This window comes from Mobula birostris, chromosome 21 (assembly GCF_030028105.1).
Source record: "Mobula birostris isolate sMobBir1 chromosome 21, sMobBir1.hap1, whole genome shotgun sequence".
Classification (NCBI taxonomy): domain Eukaryota; kingdom Metazoa; phylum Chordata; class Chondrichthyes; order Myliobatiformes; family Myliobatidae; genus Mobula; species Mobula birostris.
Window position 1 is genome coordinate 7,408,540 of NC_092390.1, and position 22,659 is coordinate 7,431,198.

At 46.9% G+C, this 22,659-nt stretch overlaps 1 protein-coding gene across 1 annotated transcript in view; it reads left to right on the forward strand.

Annotated features, from left to right (window-relative positions):
* LOC140185994 (semaphorin-4G-like) overlaps positions 1–22,659 on the forward strand; it is a 146,993-nt gene that overhangs the window by 96,470 nt on the left and 27,864 nt on the right. The window contains exons 9-13 of the mRNA XM_072239818.1: positions 4,431–4,606; positions 7,535–7,679; positions 8,397–8,619; positions 10,530–10,645; positions 21,270–21,424. Coding sequence (XP_072095919.1) covers positions 4,431–4,606; positions 7,535–7,679; positions 8,397–8,619; positions 10,530–10,645; positions 21,270–21,424 — 815 coding nt within the window. The remainder of the gene's footprint in view (positions 1–4,430; positions 4,607–7,534; positions 7,680–8,396; positions 8,620–10,529; positions 10,646–21,269; positions 21,425–22,659) is intronic.

Genomic DNA, 22,659 nt, shown 5'->3' on the forward strand with positions numbered 1-22,659 from the left:
CCCACCGACTCCTCCTCCTCTGACCCACCGACGGTCTCCTCCTCCTCTGACCCACCGACCGTCTCCTCCTCTGTCCCACCGACCGTCTCCTCCTCTGACCCACCGACCGACTCCTCCTCCTCTGACCCACCGACTGTCTCCTCCTCCTCTGACCCACAGACCGTCTCCTCCTCCTCTGACTCATTGACCGTCTCCTCCTCTGACCCACCGACCGTCTCCTCCTCCTCTGACCCACCGACCGTCTCCTCCTCCTCTGACCCACCAACTCCTCCTCCTCTGACCCACCGACCGTCTCCTCCTCTGACCCACTGACCGTCTCCTCCTCCTCTGATCCACCGACCGTCTCCTCCTCTGACCCACCGACCGTCTCCTCCTCCTCTGACCCACCGACCGTCTCCTCCTCCTCTGACCCACCAACTCCTCCTCCTCTGACCCACCGACCGTCTCCTCCTCTGACCCACCGACCGTCTCCTCCTCCTCTGACCCACCAACTCCTCCTCCTCTGACCCACCGACCGTCTCCTCCTCCTCTGACCCACCAACTCCTCCTCCTCTGACCCACCGACCGTCTCCTCCTCTGACCCACCAACCGTCTCCTCCTCTGACCCACCGACCGTCTCCTCCTCCTCTGACCCACCAACTCCTCCTCCTCTGACCCACCGACCGTCTCCTCCTCCTCTGACCCACCGACCGTCTCCTCCTCTGACCCACTGACCGTCTCCTCCTCTGACCCACCGACCGTCTCCTCCTCCTCTGACCCACCGACCGCCTCCTCCTCCTCTGACCCACAGACCGTCTCCTCCTCCTCTGACTCATTGACCGTCTCCTCCTCTGACCCACCGACCGTCTCCTCCTCCTCTGACCCACCGACCGTCTCCTCCTCCTCTGACCCACCAACTCCTCCTCCTCTGACCCACCGACCGTCTCCTCCTCTGACTCACCGACCGTCTCCTCCTCCTCTGACCCACCGACCGTCTCCTCCTCCTCTGACCCACCAACTCCTCCTCCTCTGACCCACCAACCGTCTCCTCCTCTGACCCACCGACCGTCTCCTCCTCCTCTGACCCACCAACTCCTCCTCCTCTGACCCACCGACCGTCTCCTCCTCCTCTGACCCACCGACCGTCTCCTCCTCCTCTGACCCACCGACCGTCTCCTCCTCTGACCCACCGACCGTCTCCTCCTCTGACCCACCGACCGTCTCCTCCTCCTCTGACCCACCGACCGTCTCCTCCTCCTCTGACCCACCGACCGTCTCCTCCTCTGACCCACCGACTCCTCCTCTGACCCACCGACCGTCTCCTCCTCTGACCCACCGACCGTCTCCTCCTCCTCTGACCCACCGACCGTCTCCTCCTCTGACCCACCGACCGTCTCCTCCTCCTCTGACCCACCGACTCCTCCTCCTCTGACCCACCGACCGTCTCCTCCTCCTCTGACCCACCGACCGTCTCCTCCTCTGACCCACCGACTCCTCCTCCTCTGACCCACCGACCGTCTCCTCCTCTGACCCACCGACCGTCTCCTCCTCCTCTGACCCACCGACTCCTCCTCCTCTGACCCACCGACCGTCTCCTCCTCTGACCCACTGACCGTCTCCTCCTCCTCTGACCCACCGACCGTCTCCTCCTCCGACCCACCGACCGACTCCTATTCTGACCCACCGACCGTCTCCTCCTCTGACCCACCGACCGTCTCCTCCTCCTCTGACCCACCGACCGTCTCCTCCTCCTCTGACCCACCGACCGTCTCCTCCTCCTCTGACCCACCAACTCCTCCTCCTCTGACCCACCGACCGTCTCCTCCTCTGACCCACCGACCGTCTCCTCCTCCTCTGACCCACCAACTCCTCCTCCTCTGACCCACCGACCGTCTCCTCCTCCTCTGACCCACCAACTCCTCCTCCTCTGACCCACCGACCGTCTCCTCCTCTGACCCACCAACCGTCTCCTCCTCTGACCCACCGACCGTCTCCTCCTCCTCTGACCCACCAACTCCTCCTCCTCTGACCCACCGACCGTCTCCTCCTCCTCTGACCCACCGACCGACTCCTCCTCCTCGGACCCACTGACCGTCTCCTCCTCCTCTGACCCACCGACCGTCTCCTCCTCTGACCCACCGACTCCTCCTCCTCTGACCCACCGACCATCTCCTCCTCTGACCCACTGACCGTCTCCTCCTCCTCTGACCCACCGACCGTCTCCTCCTCCGACCCACCGACCATCTCCTCCTCTGACCCACCGACCGACTCCTCCTCCTCTGACCCACCGACCGTCTCCTCCTCTGACCCACCGACCGTCTCCTCCTCTGACCCACCGACCGACTCCTCCTCCTCGGACCCACTGACCGTCTCCTCCTCCTCTGACCCACCGACCGTCTCCTCCTCTGACCCACCGATCGTCTCCTCCTCCTCGGACCCACTGACCGTCTCCTCCTCCTCTGACACACCGACCGTCTCCTCCTCTGTCCCACCGACCATTTCCTCCTCTGACCCACCGACCGTCTCTTCTTCCAACATGCCAACCAACTGCTCCCCCTCTGACCCAGGATCACAAATAACACATTTAACAAAGGAAAAATAACGTCTGGTGGCCCCAATAGGCCACTGCATCCGAAGGTGTTGCCATCTCCCCTCTCTGTTCTGGTCATTCTCTCTTCTCCCTCTGCCATCAGGTAAATGATAGAAAAGCCTGGGGATAGGGCCAACCAGACTCACTTTCTACCCACTTGAGAATGGACTCCTCATAGCTTCAACGATGAGCGTTTGATCTCGCAATACCGCCATGCCTTATTCTTGCTTACCTGCACTGCGCTGTCTCTGTAACTGCATCACAAAATTCAGCATGTTTCCTTTTCACTGCGTTGATGTAATTGCACTCAGTAATTAGGTACCTGTACACTTGCTCATTAATGCAAATATCTAATCAACCAATCATGTGGCAGCAACTCAAAGCATAAAAGCACGCAGGCATGGGCAAGAGGTTCAACTGGTGTTCGGACCAAACATCAGAATGAGAGAGAAATTTCATCCAAGTGGAATGATTACTGGTGCCAGCACTTGAGTGTCGCAGGAGGTGCTGATCTCCTGGCGTCTTCACACATGACAGTCTCCAGAGTTCACAGAGAATGATGGGAAAACAACAGGCATCCTGTTAGTGGCATTTCTGTGGGTGTAAATGCCTCGTTGATAGAAGGGGTCAGAGGGAATAGTTCAAGCTGACAGGAAGATGACTGTAACTCAATAAACCCACATTACAACGGAGACTAGATGTGTAGAAGAGCATCTGTGAACACACAACATGTCAAACTTTGAAGGGGATGGCCTTCAGCAGCAGAAGACCAGGAACATGCACAGTGGCCATTTTATTAGGTGCCTCCTGTACTTAATAAAGTGGCCAGTGAGTGTATTTGAATATCACTCACCAGGTCAGGTCAGCAGATTTCTTTCTGAATTAGTAATTATGACTTTTATTATTCTATGACACTATAAGCTAATAGTTTAATTACTTTAACCAACACACATCAAAGTTGCTGGTGAACGCAGCAGGCCAGGCAGCATCTCTAGGAAGAGGTGCAGTCGACGTTTCAGGCTGAGACCCTTAGTCAGGACTAACTGAAGGAAGCTTCCTTCAGTTAGTCCTGATGAAGGGTCTCAGCCTGAAACGTCGACTGCACCTCTTCCTAGAGATGCTGCCTGGCCTGCTGCGTTCACCAGCAACTTTGATGTGTGTTGCTTGAATTTCCAGCATCTGCAGAATTCCTGTTGTTTGAGTTTAATTACTTTAATTGAATGTCCCAGCTGCCGCTTTGGGATTCCAGCTCAGGTTTCTGGATCAATGGTCCAAGCATCCTGGTACAAGTCTTACACCTTAATCAAACTGATCTTAACTTGGACAGTACCTCTGAAATCCATGACCCCTCATGCCAAAGACTATGGCAACGGGTGCTAAAGAACATTGCCCACCTGCAAGTTCGCCTCCAAGCCAGAATACTTCTCGGATCTTGTCAAACTACAGATGACCCGATGAAATGTCTGATCCTACACTCGCTTGAGCTTTCAGTTAACGGTTGAGTAGGACTGTACAACTCATGTTCTCAGAATTATTTCTTTGCTTATTTATTTATTATTATTATTTTTGTATTGTTTGTATTTGCACAGTTTTTCTTCATTTGCACATTGGTCTTTGTGTGTAGCTTCTCATTGATTATATCATATATTTTTGTTCTACTGTGATTGCCTGGAAGAAAATGAATACTATATTGTAACACATAGTATATACTGAGATAATAAATTTACTTTAAAGATGTTAATTAGATTTCAAATCACCTAGAATTGTTAGCAAAGGCACAGCACGGTAGGTAGATGGTGGGAGGCGATAGCGCTAGGCGTTCACTGATTTACTGCATGTTTGTGGTCTGTTTGTGCCGCAGAGTGACAAGGGAGGAATGAAAGTTTTACAGAGGAAGTGGACGTCTTTTCTAAAGTCCCGACTTGTGTGTTCCATCCCAGAGTACGACTTCTATTATAATAACTTGAGGAGTATCTACGTGTTGAACCAGGAGCACTGGTGGGACGCTGTGTTTTATGGAGTGTTTGTATCCCAGTGGTAAGTACAAATCCTGTGTTCTGGTTTTGTTATTGTAAATAGTGACAGCGTCTGATAGAATGATGTGTGGTGGTGCTGGGGAACTGGCAGGTTTTGATTCCACTTTCCATTGGTTGATTTCCCTTGCTCCGTTCTCAGGTGCGAATGTTTTGTGTTTTCACTGGTGTAAAGGATGACCCCTCTCCCTTGTACAGTTTAGGGACATTTCAGAATCAGAACAAGTTTATTATCATTGACATCTAGTCCCGATGAAGGGTCTCAGCCCAAAACTTCGACTGTTTACTCCCTCCATGGATGCTGCCTGACCTGCTGAATCTCGTGTTTACGTTGTGAAGCTTGGTGTTCTTCAGCTGCAGTATAATGCAAGACATAAAATAGCTGTAAGTTAAAAAAAAAATAGTGCAAAGTATGAGTACTGAGGTGGTACTCATGGGTTCATGGACCATTCAGACAAGAATCTATCCTTAAAGCATTGAGTGTGGGTCTTCAGGATCTTGCACCGCCTCCCTGATAGTAGTAATGTAGAGGGCGTGACTCAGATGGTGAGGGTGGATACTGTCTTCCAGAGGCCCTGCTCTTGAAGAAGTCCTTGATGGCTGAATCTATAACCTTCTGCAACCTCTTGCAAACCTGTGAGTTGAAGCCCCTATACCATATGTCTACCATATATCATCAGAAAACTGCAACATCTTAGGTGACACACCAAATCTCCCAAAACTCCTAATGAGCGAGAGCTCCTGGTGTGTTTTCTTCATGATTGCATTGATGTGTTGGGCTCAGGAGAGATTCCCTGATATGTTAACACCTAGGAAGTTGAGGCTGCTCACCCTTTCCAGGACTAGTGTGTGTTTCCCCAACTTCACCTTCTTTCAATTCCTTGGTCTTCCTGACATTGACTGCAAGATTGTTGTTATGGCAACCAGCTGATCTATCTCACTCCTCCTTGTCACCATCGAGATTCTGCCAACACCACCGTTCCTCAGTGGTGTCCTCAGCAAATTTGTAGATGGGATTCGAACAATGCCTAGTCACACAAAATGCTCTACAACTCTGAGTCCATGGGATACAATCTCCCCTTTGATCTTCCTAGTCTGGTTCTCTCACCCAAGATTTAATCTCCCTGGTTTGTCTCACGGATCTGGGGTTTAATCACCGTGGATGCGTTCTCTAAACAGGAAACTACTTCTCTGGTTCTCCAGTCGTAGTTCAGGTCACTGATTGAGTGAATCTCATACGAGGCCTCCTGCTGTGACCCACCACACACTCCTGCCCTCGATCTGTGCTCCACACGCAGTGCTCTCCATTAACGAATGGAACAGGAGCAGGGCCTTGGTCACCCCTTGATTAATCTCGTCAGTGAAACAAGCTTCTGACTCATCTGCTATGTTGTTATAACTAGAGCCTTGAAGGTAAATGAAATCAAAGGAACTATGTTGTTCACGTCCCTGTGATCTCTCTCTGGGTTTGCATTCAACAGGGTCCTGAAGATTTATCTTCAACCCCAGAGAATTATTTTCAACTGGAGATTCTCCTGGAGACTGGTGACTCAGTGGATATTGTGTACTTTGACAAGGTGCCAGACACAAGGCTGACTAAATAAGACCCTTAGTATTACAGGAAAGATTATAGCCTTGACAGAAGGTTGGCTGACCGGCAGAAGACAAAAAGTGGGAATAAAGGGAGCCTTTTCTGGTTGGCTGCTGGTGACTAGTGGTGCTTTGCGAGGGTCGGTGTTGGGACCGCTTCTTTTCACGTTAAGAGTTAATGATGTAGATTACAGAATTGATGGATTTGTGGCCAAGTTTGCAGCTGATACAATGGTATGTGGAGGGGCAGATAGTGTTGAGGAAGCAGGAAGTCTGAAGAAGGATTGGATGGATTTGGTGAATGGGCAAAGAAGTGGCAGGTGGAATATAGTGTAAGGAAGTGTATGATCATGTACTTTGATAGAAGGAGTATAGTGTAGATTACTTTCTAAACAGGGAGAAAATTCAGAAATCAGAGGTGCAAAGGGTCTTGGGAGTCCTCATGCAGGATTTCCTGAAGGTAAACTTGCAGGGCGAGTCAGTGGTGAGGAAGGCAGATGCGATGTTAGCATTCGTCTTGAGAAGACTAGAATATAAAAGCGAGGATGAAATGCTGAGGCTTTATAAGGCACTGGTCAGACTTCACAGAATATTGGGAGCAGCTCTGGCCTTTATCGAAGAAAAGATGTGCTGGGGCTGAGGTGGTTCAAGAGAATGATTCCGGGAATAAAAGTGTAAATGTACGAGGAGCGTTTGATGTCCCTGGTCTATACTCACTGGAGTTTAAAACAGTGAAGGGGGAATCGCATTGAAACCTATCGAATATTGAAAGCCTTAGATAGGGTGGATGTAGAGAGGATGTCTCCTGTTGCGGGTAAGTCTAGGATCACAAGGACACAGCTTCGGAAGAGAGGGACTTCCCATCAGAACAGGGATAAGGAAGAATTTCTTTAGCCAGAGGGTGACGAATCTGTGGAATTCATTCCCTCACTCAGATGTGGACACCCAGTCTTTGGGTATATTTAAAGGAGAGGTTGATTAGTAAGAGTGTGAAAGGTTATGGGGAGAAGGTAAGAGAATGGGGTTGAGAGGGATAATAAATCAGCCAAGATGGAATGTTGGAGCAGACTCTTTGGGCTGAATGGCCTATTCTGCTTGGTATCTTATAGTTTTATGGATTGACCCTTGAACTCTGCTGAGATTGTTTGTGGATATTGCACTGTTTAATAGCAAGGCCTCTAACTCCCATGGATTGTCGCGAGCAAAGTTTTTCACTGCAGTATTGCAGAGAATTTGCGGCCATCTGCTGAAACATCGAGGCAGCTGCTACATACCTCACAATGTGACATTATCGTCTTTCTCATTTCACTAATGTTTGGCTATTTCTTCTCTATGAACAAAGGCAAAACGTAGAATCATCCGCCGTCTGTCAGTACACCTCTGCAGACATCCGGAAGGCATTTGAAGGGCCGTATAAGGAAGATCAGGGATCTCCGCGGCGGTGGTCAAGATACATACACAGAGTTCCAGAGCCACGTCCAGGATCGGTAAGACCCTTCAGTAGGTAAATGTGAGAATTCCGGGTCACTGAATTGTTCTGGGGCTCAGACAAAGCTGTGGCTGCATTGATATCATCTACAAAAAGCAATGCCACACCTAACACTTTCCTTCAACAGCTCCCAAGTCTACAACCTTGACATCACGAAGTCCAAGGGCAGCAGGCATGTAATATCCCCTCCCAGTCACACACTGTCCGGAATGTTCACTGAGTCCAATTCCTGGAACTCCCTCAACACCAGCAGCAGGAAGCAATTTCAAGTAATTTATTGTCGTGTGCACTAATGCAGTGAGATACAATATAATGAAAACCTTGCTTGGAGCAGTATCTCGCACACATGTAGGTAGAGAAGTACACTGAATATAATTTATACTTCATTATACATCTGAGCCAACATTTATCCCACAATAACTAATTAAAACAGATTATTTTGTTGTTATCCCCACTGGTGTTTGTGGGCTGGGACTTCTCTCTGTTTTGATTGGCTGCTGGGTTGCCTATATATTAACAACAATCATGCTTCCATCATCGTTGGGTGTCTGTGAATGCTTTGTCACAAAAGATGCTATGTAAATGCTAGTCTTTGTATTGTTCTTTGTGAAGAACCATTAATTAGTGTAGATTGGTGACGTTGGAAGGAGAAAGGGAGGTGGGCAGACCTTACTCAGCCCTACGCTGATCTATGTGCTTCTGCTCTGCATGACAGTGCATCACAGATGAATTTCGGAAAGCTGGATTCAGGACGTCACATGACCTGCCGGACAACGTACTGAGCTTTGTGAAGAAGCATCCACTGATGGATGAAGAGGTCAGACCTGTGGGAGGTCGCCCACTCTTCACGAAGAAGCAAGTGAACTACACAAAGATCGTAGTGGACACAGTCACAGCACTGGATGGTAAACAGTACAACGTCATGTTCATTGGCACAGGTGGGTGTTGTGACGGCAGCCACACTCCCTTCCTAACTCTGTAGAACACTGAATCAGTTCACTGTGTGATTGGCCTCGCCTCAATGTTGCCCATTTAGGACCACGATAGACATTTGGAGTGGCACTTTAATGCTGTTCTCAGTGGGTTGCCAAGGGCGACAGGCCTCTTCCACCAAGCAATACACACAAAATGCAGAAGGAACTCTGTAAGTCCAGCAGAAGGGAACCAACAGTCGACGCTTTGAGCCGGGCCCCTCACAAGCCCTGGAAAGGAAGGGACAGAGACGGAATAAGAGATTTGGGGGAGGTGAAGCTGGCAGGAGATAGGTGAGGGGGAAGGTGGGTGAGTGAGGGAGGGGTTTGAAGTTAGAAGCTAGGAGGTGATTGGTGAGTGGTAAAGGGCTGAAGAAGGAATATCATCCCTCTCTCCCACCCACGCACTTTCCTCCTCACCTAGTTTTACCCATCACCTGCTAACTTTTATTCCTTTCCCTCCTCCACCTTCTTTCTTTGTATTCTGCCCCCTTCCTTTTCAGTCCTGAAGGTCTCCACCCATAATATTGACTGTTTATTCCCCTCCATAGATGCTGCCTGGCTTGCTGAGTTCCTCCGCGTTCTATGTGTGTTGCTCTGGATTTCCAGTGTCCACAGAATCCCTTGTGTTACCCTTTTCCACTGAGATGTTAAACCTCTCGGAAAGTTAAGCAGGTCCCGCAAAGTAGATGAGATAAAGCAGACAATTCTACTCTCACCCAACACAGACAAAATAAATCCAATCAGCTGGTTGATCATCTAGTTTGTGGGATCTTCCTGTCTGCAAGTTTCCCTGTGTATTGAGCACCCTGCATTTGTAAACCACTCACTGCTGACCGGGTGCTAAACCACATCCAACCCCATTGACCATCTCCTCTGTCCTTGTTGTAGAGTCACAGTATGGACAATGCCCTTCAGCCCATCAAGTTCAGACTGACCATCAAGCATCCATTTACACTAATATACTGTGCCACTCTGCTGTCCTGCCCTGGAGCACTCTGATCATATCTCCAAATTATACAAAAATATTTTAAAATCACATCCTGGTCCTGCTTCCCCTCCTCACGTCCTAATTATTTCTGTCAGCTTCTCCAGAGTATCTCCCAGTCGCGGTCCTCCATGATGTTCCCCCTTTAAGCAAGTATCCACCCACCTCTGAATCTGTCTCACCTTCAGTTAGAACAACCCAAATCTCCTCTGGTTCTTTTCCCAAGGAGCTCAAACCTCAGTCCTCTGGTTAACAGGGGAAATTTTCTCTCAAAGCCCTTCATACTTCCTCCATCGAGTCTCCCACAAATCTGTCTCTGCTCTCACGGTCAGCTATCCCAGCTTCTCTTCCATCTCAACCCAGATGTGGTGGTACAATGGAGATCTGCCCCAGAGATTTGAGTTCAAATCCCACCAGGTCTGTGGGAGAATTTGAATCTGACCAACGGGAGAAGTGAATTGAGAATGAGGTGCTTGTAGATCAGGATTAACGACCATGAACACTTTGGATTGTTGGAAAACTCACTTGAAGGAAGAGTTCCACCATGACGCATTCTGGCTGACATGTGACCCTTGACCCTCCAATGACTCCTCAGTTCAGGATTGGATAATAAACACTGGCCTTGTTAATGATGTCCACTTCCCCAGAAGAGGTTCTTAAACAAAAGATGCCCCACCAGACTTTGTTCAAAGGCCTGACATAAATATTTCTCTCACTGACCACTGGAAGGGAATGACTCAGCATTCCAGTCATATTATTCAGGATCGATATGTAGGGGACGAATTGTTATTCTGCTGGTTTACTCTGTATTTGTTCCAAAAGTGTTACTGAGCAGGAAGGGAATTGTCTGTAGATCTCCATTGTGATGGGGATGTCTCTTGTTTTTAAGATAACGGCTGGATCCACAAAGTGGTGAGTTCTGGAGCCAGCACGCACATCGTTGAGGAGATCCGGCTGTACGAGGATCTGCAGCCTGTGGAAAGCCTGGTATTAGCCAGAGCCCAGGTACTTAACACTGTATTAACCATGAATAACTGTAGGTGGCTACAGACACACTGATCTCACAATAGACAGACAAATGTGACGGGTTGACGATGCGAGGGGATAATGGAGTTCTGTAACGGCAGGATGACCAGTGATGTCACTCTACTACCCAACAGTAAATGGACCAATAACCACCCACTTCACATCCCCATAGCTTCACCCAAGCTGCAGCTCAGTGGGTGGAATTTAGCTTTGGAGCCAGAAGGTGGTGAGTTCAAATCCTACCAGGTCCGCTACAGAAATCCAAGCCGGCATCTCAAGGGGTTGCAGTAGTGACAGAGGCGGTGTCCTTCAAGTAAGACGTCAACTAACATCTCAGCTCCTGTGACCTGTGTCATCAAACAGCTGGGGTCTTGATCCCCAAGACCAATGTCATCTAATACAGTCATTGTCACAGTCTATACAGATAGTGACTAGACTTGGAACATAGAACAGTACAGGAATAGAAACAGTACAAAAAATGTAATTATGATTATGAAGACACGTAGTCCTCTTTTATTGCCATTTATTAATACATGCATTAAGAAATGATACATTATTTCTTCCGGTGTGATATCACAAAACACAGGACAGACCAAGACTAAAAAAATTGACAAAACCACATAATTATAACATATAGTTACAAACAGTGCAACAATACCATACTTGATGAAGAAGTCCGTGAGCACAGTAAAGTTCAAAGTTTCTCAAATGTCCCACATCTCACGCAGACGGGAGAAGGAAGAGAAACTCTCCCTGCCGTGCCGACCACAATCCGACTCTGAGTCATCCAAAAACTTCGAGCTCTGATCAGCTCTCCGACACCGAGTACTGAGCGCCATCTCTGTCCGAACAATTCGACCTCCTTCTCGGTTGCCAAAAGCAGGCAAGGCCGGGGATTTTGAGGCCTACCCTCCGAAAGATTCCCGACCACACAGTAATGACAGCAACGAACGAGCGTTTCAGAAATTTCTCCAGATGTTCCTCCGTGCTTTCACGTCCATTCTCCATCAAATCAGAATTGTCCACGGCCCCTATTTAACAGATACAATATCATTTTTCACCGGAGGGCTGCACACACACAGGCGTGCCGCCATCTTCTCCTCCCGCCTTAAATCCCTACAAGATGTCTGCCTACACATTGTCATCTGTAAACATTCTGGGAGTCCTGAAGTGGTGCAAGATTATATGTAAATGCAGTCTTTCTTTCAACATCCCCTGATTAGGGGTTAGTGTCTCTCAAGTCCGAGCTTCATGGCCTGGCTGAAGTGAAGCTTTGGCAAACCACTGGTTGTGATGGTAACCCCCTTATTGTGAGCTTGGTATGTTGAGAAGCTTATTGAGATTCTGGGGAGCAGAAGACAGAACCTTTCTCATGGCTTGTCTTCTGTTGTGGGCCCAGATAGTGAGTGCCATCTGTCTGTTTGATCAAGGCGGTCAACAGGACTTAAACCCATCCCGTCTCTTGCCCACACCTTCTCCTGCCAGGGTGGGTGGTGAGAGCAGGGTGGGTCACTGATCCAGTAACGTCCACAGATCTCATCTTCTGGGCAACTGATTGTGTCCTGAGGCTGTGGAAGTAGCATGTGCTCCCACTGAACCTTCAGACTTGCCCAACTGCTCTCAAGCAGAACCTTGGCCACAGAGCCACAACAAGATCCTTCACACAGTTATTTGGCCCACCATTTCCATGCTGATCATCAAGTACCAATCTCCTCTCTTCCCATTCCCCAATGTGTAGTCTGTAACATCCTATACCTCGCCAATTCAACTGCTGTTAGACCATAAGAGCATAAGACAAAGGAGAAGAATTAGGCCATTTGGCCCATCGAATCTGCTCCACCATTCAGTCATGGCTGATCCTTTATTTTCCCCCTCCTCAGACCCACTCCCCGGCCTTCTCCCTGTAACCTTTGATGTTGTGTCCAACCAAGAAGCTATCAAGCTCTGCCTTAAACATACCCAATGACCTGGCCTCCACAGCTGCCTGTGGTAACAAATTCCACAAGTTCACCACACTCTGACTAAAGGAATTTCTCCGCATCCCTGTTTTAAATGGACGACCCTCTATCTTGAGGCTGTGCCCTTTTATCCCAGGCTCCTCCACCATGGGAAACGATCTTTCCATATCTACTCTCTCTAGGCCTTTCAACATTCGAAAGGTTTCAATGAGATTCACCCTCATCCTTCTAAATTCCAGCAAGTACAGACCCAGAGCTAGCAAACGTTCCTCATATGATAACCCTTTCATTCCCAGAGAAATCTTTGTGAACCTCTTCTGAACCCTCATCAATGCCAGCACATCTTTTCTGAGATGAGAAACCGAAAACTGTTCACAAGGTGAGGCTTCACCAGTGCCTTATAAAGCCTCAGCATCACCTCTCTGCTCTTGTATTCCAGACCTCTTGAAATGAATGCTATCATTGTATTCGCCTTCCTCACCACTGACTCAATCTGCAAGTTAACCTTTAGGGTTCTGCACAAGGACTCCCAATTCCCTTTGCATCTCAGATTTTTGGATTTTCTCTTCATTTAGAAAATAGTCCGCACATTTATTTCTACTACCAAAGTGCATGACCATGCATTTTCCAACGTTGTATTTCATTTGCCACTCTCTTGCCCATTCCCCTAATCTGTCTGTCCTTCTGCAGCCTACCTGTTTCCTCAACACTACCTACCCCTCCACCAATCTTTGTATCATCTGCAAACTTGGCAGCAAAGCCATCTATTCCATCATCTAGATCACTGATACACAGCATAAAAAGCAGTCCCGACACTGACTCCTGTGGAACACCACTAGTAAGCAGCCTTATGTGTGGCATCTTGTCAAAGGCCTTCTGAAAGTCCAAATATACAACATCCACTGCATCACTTTTATCCTTCGTAATCCCCTCAAAGAATTCCAAAAGGTTTGTCAGGCAAGATTTTCCCTTAAGGAAACCATGCTGACTTTACTTTGTCTTGTCTTGTCCTGTGTCACCAAGTACTCCATCACCTCATCCTTAACAATTGACTCCAACAGCTTCCCAACCACTGAGGTCAGGCTAACTGATCTATGATTTCCTTTCTTCTGCCTTCTTCCTTTCTTAAAGAGTGGAGTGACATTTTCAATTTTCCAGTCCTCCGGCACAATGCCGAAGTCCAATGATTTTTGAAAGATCATTTCTAATGCCTCCACAATCTCTAATGCTACCTCTTTCAGAACCATGGGTGCAGTTCTTCTGGTCCAGATGACTTGTGTGCCTTTAAGTCTTTCAGATTTTAGAGCATCTTCTGCCTTGTAATAGTAACTGCACCCACTTCTCTTCCCTCGCACACTACAACATCTGGCACACCGCTAGTGTCTTTCACAGTGAAGACTGATGCAAAATACTTATTTAGTTCATCTGCCATCTCCTTGCTCTCCGTTATTATTTCTCCTGCCTCATTTTCTAGCGATCCTATATCCATTCTGTTATTTTTTTACACACTTGAAAAAGCTTTTACTATCCACTTTGATATTGTTTGTTAGCTTGCCTTCATATTTCATCTTTTCTCTCCTAGTGACTCTTATAGTTACTCTCTGTAGGGTTTTAGAAGCTTCCCAATCCTGTCTTCCCACTGATTTTGGCTTTGTTGTGTGCCCTCTCTTTTGTTTTTACATTAGCTTTGACTTCCCTCATCAGCCACAGTTGTACTATTTTGCCATTTGAGTATTTCTTTGTTTTTGGAATACATCTGTCCTGCACCTTTCTCACTTTTTCCAGAAACTCACGCCATTTGCCGCTCTGCTGACATCCCTGCCAGCAGCTCCTTCCAGTTTTCGTTGGCCAACTCCTCTCTCATACCACTGTAATTTCCTTTCTTCCACTGAAATACTGCTATGTTAGACTTTACTTTCTCCCTGGTTGAACTCAGTCATATTGTGATCACTGGTTCCTAAGGGTTCTTTTACCTTACACTCACTAATCACCTCTGATTCATTACATAACACCCAATCCAGTATAGCTGATCCCCTAGTGGGCTCAATGACAAACTGCTCTAAAAAGCCATCTCATTCAACAAACTCCGTCTGTTGGGATCCTGATTTTTCCAAACGACGTGCATGTTGAAATCTCCCATGGCTCTCATAACATTGCCCTTTTGACTCACCTTTTCTATTTCCTGTTGTAGTCTGTGGTCCACCTCCCAGCTACTGTTGGGAGGCCTGTATATAACTGCCAGGTCCTTTTACCTTTGCAGTTTCTTAACTCAACCCACAAGGATTCAACATTTTCTCAACCGATGTCACACCTTTCTACTGATTTGATGCCATTCTTTACCAACAGAGCCACGCCACTCCCTCTGCCTACCTTCCTATCATAGAAACATAGAAAATAGGTGCAGGAGTAGGCCATTCGGCCCTTCGAGCCTGCACCGCCATTTATTATGATCATGGCTGATCATCCAACTCAGAACCCTGCACCAGCCTTCCCTCCATACCTCCTGATCCCCGTAGCCACAAGGGCCATATCTAACTCCCTCTTAAATATAGCCAATGAACTGGCCTCAACTGTTTCCTGTGGCAGAGAATTCCACAGATTCACCACCCTCTGTGTGAAGAAGTTTTTCCTAATCTCAGTCCTAAAAGGCTTCCCCCTTATCCTCAAACTGTGACCCCTCGTTCTGGACTTCCCCAACATCGGGAACAATCTTCCTGCATCTAGCCTGTAAAATCCCTTTAGGATTTTATACGTTTCAATCAGATCTCCCCTCAATCTTCTAAATTCCAACAAGTACAAGCCTAGTTCATACAGTCTTTCTTCATATGAAAGTCCTGCCATCCCAGGAATCAATCTGGTGAACCTTCTTTGTACTCCCTCTGTGACAAAGATGTCTTTCCTCAGATTAGGGGACCAAAACTGCACACAATACTCCAGGTGTGGTCTCACCAAGACCTTGTACAACTGCAGTAGTATCTCCCTGCTCCTGTACTCAAATCCTCTCGCTATAAATGCCAGCATACCATTCGCCTTTTTCACCGCCTGCTGTACCTGCATGCCCACTTTCAATGACTGGTGTATAATGACACCCAGGTCTCGTTGCACCTCCCCTTTTCCTAATCCGCCACCGTTCAAATAATAATCTGTTTTCCTATTTTTGCCACCAAAGTGGATAACTTCACATTTATCCACATTAAATTGCATCTGCCATGAATTTGCCCACTCACCCAACCTATCCAAGTCACCCTGCATCCTCTTAGCATCCTCCTCACAGCTAACACTGCCGCCCAGCTTCGTGTCATCCGCAAACTTGGAGATGCTGCATTTAATTCCCTCATCCAAGTCATTAATATATATTGTAAACAACTGGGGTCCCAGCACTGAGCCTTGCAGTACCCCACTAGTCACCGCCTGCCATTCTGAAAAGGTCCCATTTATTCCCACTCTCTGCTTCCTGTCTGCTAACCAATTCTCTATCCACATCAATACCTTACCCCCAATACTGTGTGCTTTAAGTTTGCACACTAATCTCCTGTGTGGGACCTTGTCAAAAGCCTTTTGAAAATCCAAATATACCACATCCACTGGTTCTCCCCTATCCACTCTACTAGTAAATCCTCAAAAAATTCTATGAGATTCGTCAGACATGATTTTCCTTTCACAAATCCATGCTGATTTTGTCCGATGATTTCACCACTTTCCAAATATGCTGTTATCACATCTTTGATAACTGACTCCAGCAGTTTCCCCACCACCGACATTAGGCTAACCGGTCTATAATTCCCTGGTTTCTCTCTCCCTCCTTTTTTAAAAAAAGGGGTTACATTAGCCACTCTCCAATCCTCAGGAACTAGTCCAGAATCTAACGAGTTTTGAAAAATTATCACTAATGCATCCACTATTTCTTGGGCTACTTCCTTAAGCACTCTAGGATGCAGACCATCTGGCCCTGGGGATTTATCTGCCTTTAATCCCTTCAATTTACCTAACACCACTTCCCTACTAACATGTATTTCGCTCAGTTCCTCCATCTCACTGGACCCTCTGTTCCCTACTATTTCTGGAAGATTATTTATGTCCTCCTTAGTGAAGACAGAACCAAAGTAATTATTCAATTGGTCTGCCATGTCCTTGCTCCCCATAATCAATTCACCTGTTTCTGTCTATAGGGGATCTACATTTGTCTTTACCAGTCTTTTCCTTTTTACATATCTATAAAAGCTTTTACAGTCAGTTTTTATGTTCCCTGCCAGTTTTCTCTCATAATCTTTTTTCCCCTTCCTAATTAAGCCCTTTGTCCTCCTCTGCTGAACTCTGAATTTCTCCCAGTCCTCAGGTGAGCCACTTCTTCTGGCTAATTTGTACGCTTCTTCTTTGGAATTGATACTATCCCTAATTTCTCTTGTCAGCTACGGGTGCACTACCTTCCTTGATTTATTCTTATGCCAAACTGGGATGAACAATTGTTGTAGTTCATCCATGCAATCTTTAAATGCTTGCCATTGCATATCCACCGTCAATCCTTTAAGTGTCATTTGCCAGTCTATCTTAGCTAATTCACGACTCATACCTTCAAAGTTACCCTTCTTTAAGTTCAGAACCTTTGTTTCTGAATTAACTATGTCACTCTCCATCTTAATGAAGAATTCCGCCATATTATGGTCACTCTTACCCAAGGGGCCTCTCACAACAAGATTGCTAATTAACCTTTCCTCATTGCTCAAAACCCAGTCCAGAATAGCCTGCTCTCTAGTCGGTTCCTCGACATGTTGGTTCAAAAAACCATCCCGCATACATTCCAAGAAATCCTCTTCCTCAGCACCTTTACCAATTTGGTTCACCCAATCTACATGTAGATTGAAGTCACCCATTATAACTGCTGTTCCTTTATTGCACACATTTCTAATTTCCTGTTTAATACCATCTCCGACCTCACTACTACTGTTAGGTGGCCTGTACACAACTCCCACCAGTGTTTTCTGCCCCTTAGTGTTACGCAGCTCTACCCATATCGATTCCACATCTTCCCGGCTTATGTCCTTCCTTTCTATTGCATTAATCTCCTCTCTAACCAACAACGCCACCCCACCTCCTTTTTTTTCATGTCTATCCCTCCTGAATATTGAATATCCCTGAACGTTGAGCTCCCATCCTTGGTCACCCTGGAGCCATGTCTCTGTGATCCCAACTATATCATAATCATTAATAACAATCTGCACTTTTAATTCATCCACCTTGTTATGAATGCTCCTTGCACTGACACACAAAGCCTTCAGGCGCTCTTTTACAACACTCTTAGCCCTTATACAATTATGTTGAAAAGTGGCCCTTTTTGATGCTTGCCCTGGATTTGTCGGCCTGCCACTTTTACTTTTCTCCTTACTACTTTTTGCTTCTACCCTCACTTTACACCCCTCTGTCTCTCTGCACTGATTCCCATCCCCCTGTTGTGAACTAACCTCCTCTCACCTAGCCTCTTTAATTTGATTCCCACCCCCCAACCATTCTAGTTTAAAGTCACCTCAGTAGCCCTCGCTAATCTCCCTGACAGGATATTGGTCCCCCTAGGATTCAAGTGTAACCCGTCCTTTTTGTACAGGTCACGCCTACGCCAAAAGAGGTCCCAATGATCCAAAAACTTGAATCCCTGCCTCCTGCTCCAATCCCTCAGCCACGCATTTATCCTCCACTTCATCGCATTCCTACTCTCACTGTCGCGTGGCACAGGCAGTAATCCCGAGATTACTACCTTTGCAGTCCTTTCCGCCTAAGCCCGTTGAGCCGGAGCCCTTAAGCCTTCACTCTGCTTCCGACTCACTCCGCCGCCCGCAAACTACGCTGTTCGCTATATGAGGCTCTGTTCCTTTTAAATCTGCCGCACTGCACTGCCCGACGTCACACGCCTGCGCAGTCCCGCCTCTCTGAACGCCGTTGGAGAAAAAAAAAACAAAAATTTCAAAAATGTCTTCCTCCGCACTCCCGCTCCGACTCTCAGACTTCCTTCTTCGAATCAAACTCGAAGCAGGATCTCTGCCTTTTTAAATCCCTCTGATACAACGTGTAACCTTAGCCATCCAACTCCAGCAACAGCCATCCTTTAGCCATGATTCAGTGATGGCCACAACATCATACCTGACAATCTGTAACAGCACAACAAGATCATCCACCTTATTGCTTATGCCCCGTGCATTGACATATGACACTTTGAGTGCTGTATTTGCTACCCTTTTTGATTCTGTATCCCTAGTGCACTGATACTCACCCTGCTGGCTGCAATTTTGCCCTATCACCTGCCTACCCTTCCTGAGAGTCTGACTGCAAGATATCTTTGCTTTTTTACCATCTGTCCTATCCTGAGTCTCTTCACTCCAGTTCCCAACCCCCTGCCAAAATAGTTTAAACCCTTCCCAACAAACCTGCCCATGAGAATATTGGGTTCTAGACCCTATACCTCAGTATGTGTGGTATTAATAAACCAATTCACCAGTTTAGCTTTATCAATGATGTAGGAGTAGCTGCTGTTGTGCATTTATTTCAATAATATTTGAGTAATCTTATATAGCATTCTTGTTTAAATATTTCTTTTTGGGTTATATGCAAAACTATGTGAATTGCATACATCATCATCGGTTAAAGTAAAAGTTACACCAGTATTTCAGACTTTGCACGTTTCTTTGAATTAGTTCAATGTTTTTAAGTTACAAAACATAATATTGGCAACAAGGTATTTTTAAAACTAACTCAACACAGCTACGAATCAGTTAAAGCAAAGAGAGATGTTTGAACTAAAAAGGACACTGCAAGCAATGTAAAATTTAAAAGAAGCAGCCCAGCACTTGCAGAGATGTTGATTTTTTAAAAAAGGCCATAAATGGAGGAACTCAGCGTTATAAAGAGTGAGTACCGGGTGATGATGATCATTAAAAAACATCAGAAATGGCTGGATGCATCGGAAAGATTGACGAGTATTGAGTATGCACACTGAACTGTTGGAGCAGTATTTTGAAGCAAATGAGAAGCGAGTGCCAATTTTGCTGAGTGCTTTTGGTTTAAAGGCAATCAGTTTGCTTCAGAGTTTGACTGCTCTAACCAAACCATCAGTAATAAGCTCTCCTGCTATCGTAAAGGTGATGCAGGGACTCTTAGAACGAAAGCCATTGTCGATCGCAGAACGCTTTGTGTCTCATAAGTGGAATCGAATGAAAGGGGTGTTACATATGGATGTCTGTATATAGTAGTTGTATTATATAGTATACTGTCTGTATAGTTCAGATGCACTCTCTATTGTGTTAAAGTTTATAGCTAAGCAGGGAGGAGAGTTGTATATTTAATACTTCAAAAATATTTGAGTAATCTTGTACATACATTGGTTGACTAAGCATTTAGTAATAGTACAGGATGGTAGCGTAGTGGTTAGCACAACGCTTTACAGTTCAGGCATCTGGGTTCAATTCCCGTCGCTGCCTGGAAGGAGTTTGTATGTTCTCCCCGTGACCACGTGGGTTTCCTCCCACAGTCCAAAGACATACTGGCTGGTAAGTTAATTCGTCGTTGTAAATGGTTAGGCCAGGTTTAAATCAGGGGGTTACTGGGTGGCTCGGCTTGAAGGGCTGGAAGGGCCTATATCTCAAACTTCTGTATCTCAATAAAAAAATCAATAAAGGTTGTATGTAAAAATATGCTTATTGCATATTCCTTCACGCTACCATGTGATACGTGTGCGCCTCACTTAGAGTAAAAGACAATGTTACACCCATACTTCAGACTCCCCCCCGCCCCCAATCTTTCTTTGAATTAGTTCACTGTTTTGAATTCACCTGCCTCCACCACCCCCTCAGTCAGAGCTTTCATCAACTCTAAAACCCCCACCCCATACCCCGGACCTACGCTCTCCAGTTGTAGACATTTCTGCCATGAGGGAGAAGTTTCTGTGTCCACCCTTTCTGTGTTCCCTGTAATGCTGTCCACCTCGGCCTCCTCTGCACCAAGGAAAAGAAACCCAACACGTTCTGCCTCTCCTCACAGCTCAGGCAACGTCCCAGTGAGTCTCCTCTCCAGCCTCTGCAGTGCGTCATAGAGTGTAGAGTCCCGGACTGAACACAGGACTGTCACTGTGGTCTAACCTGGGTTTTAGAACCTCCTTGCTCTCACATTCTGTGCCTGGTTAATGAAGGCAAGTTATCCAAACCCCTTCTTCACCACCTTAACTATCGGTGTTGCTCCTTTGTTGGTTAAAAACCCAGTCAAATGGCAGGAATGGGTCAAACTACCCCACTTGGTGTGTTTGCTGCACCAAAGACAAGCAGCTGGAAGAACTCAGTGGGTCAGGCAGCATCTGTGGAAGCAAAAGGTGTAAGTTAACATTTCAGGTCGAGACTGCATCAGAACAGAGTCTAACTCAGTCGTGATGTGGGATATCGACCGGAAACATCGATCACCCCTTTGTCTCCACAGATGCTGCCCAGCTTTCTACATTCTTCCATTAGTTGTTCTTTGTTTCAGGTTCCAGCTTCTACAAAGTCTTGCCTCACCATGTCTATGACTCACCATTGTGGTGACGATTTGGAAATTAAAGTAACACTGGGTGACCACGCACTCTGCACAAAACAATGACGTAACTTTGCAGTGACCTGCTTTCATTACAGGGGACCTTGTTCGTTGGATCGCAGAGTGGGGTGACTCAGCTCCCCGTGTCCCATTGTCACATCTATGACAGCTGTTGGGATTGTGTCCTGGCTCGAGATCCTTACTGTGGTTGGGATGGCAGCGTTTGCCAGGATATTCGAATGCAGGAGAACAGGTACCATCACTGCCCTGTGTTACAATAGAAGAATGTGTCCCCTAATCGCGCAGGTGATTGATGGTGGCTTTTGGGTGCAGGGGTCCAGGTACCTCCTTGCAAGGAAAAATTATAAAATGATTTTTATGGGTCCAGATCTCAGAACACAGACTAGAACAGCACAGAAACAGGCCATTCAGCCCAATATCTGCGCTAAATGCAATGACAAATTAAATTTTTGCCTGCACGTGATCCATATATATCAATTCCCTGTGTATTCACCTGCCTATCTAAATCCTCTTATCTGTTTCCACCAGTATCTCTGGCAGCCTATTCTAGGTACCTAGTGCTGTGTAAAAGAAGTTGTCCTGCACCCCTGCCTTAAACTCTCCCCCTGCCACGTTAAATACATGACTGCTAGTATTTGGCATTTCTACCCTGGGATGAAGATTCTACCTACCCTACTTCTGTCTCTCCCAATTTTATAAATTTCTGTCAGTTCCTGGGAAGATGTCAGAAGCAGATTCTATTGTGGTTTTCTAAAGGGAGTTTGATGAATTGCTGAGCAGGAGGGGAGTTACAGGGAAATGGGGAAAGAACTGGATTTCATTCTGAGGAAGAGGCTACCTTTTCACTCTGGCCCTGAAATCTGGTGTAATTTGAAAATAAAATTGGGAAAGATTTTAATTACTGTCAGGTTCCCATCTGTTCTGGGATAAAAGTCAGAAGATGCTGGAGATACTTAGCTGGCGAGGCAGTTTCAATCGTTCAATAGTTCCATTTACTATCAGAGAATGTATACAATATAAATCCTGAAATTCCTGTTCTTCACAGACATCCTTGAAAACAGAGGATTGCCCCAAAGAATGGGTGACAGTAAAAATGTTAGAACCCCAAAGCCCCCCACTCCCCCTCCCATGCACAAATAGCAGCCAAGCATCGCCCCTCCCCCTCTTCAGCAAAGTAAAGCATCAGCACCCTCTCCTCTCCCCCCTCCAGGCCAGCAACAGCAAGCCCCCAAGAGAGAGACCATGATCTGCAGTAAGACAAAAGCTAATCATTCATCCGACAGCTCAACATGCCGTAGGCTGTCTCTCTCTGTAATAAAGAGGCAGAGGGGTGTCTCTCAGCGAGAGGGGAGACAGAAACAAAACCACTTGCAATGATAAAGTCGACCTTGTCGCTTTTTTCTCCCCTGAGTTCTCGGACTCGTGAATTAGTAACAAGCTCTGCCCAACCAACGAGAGAGAGAGTGT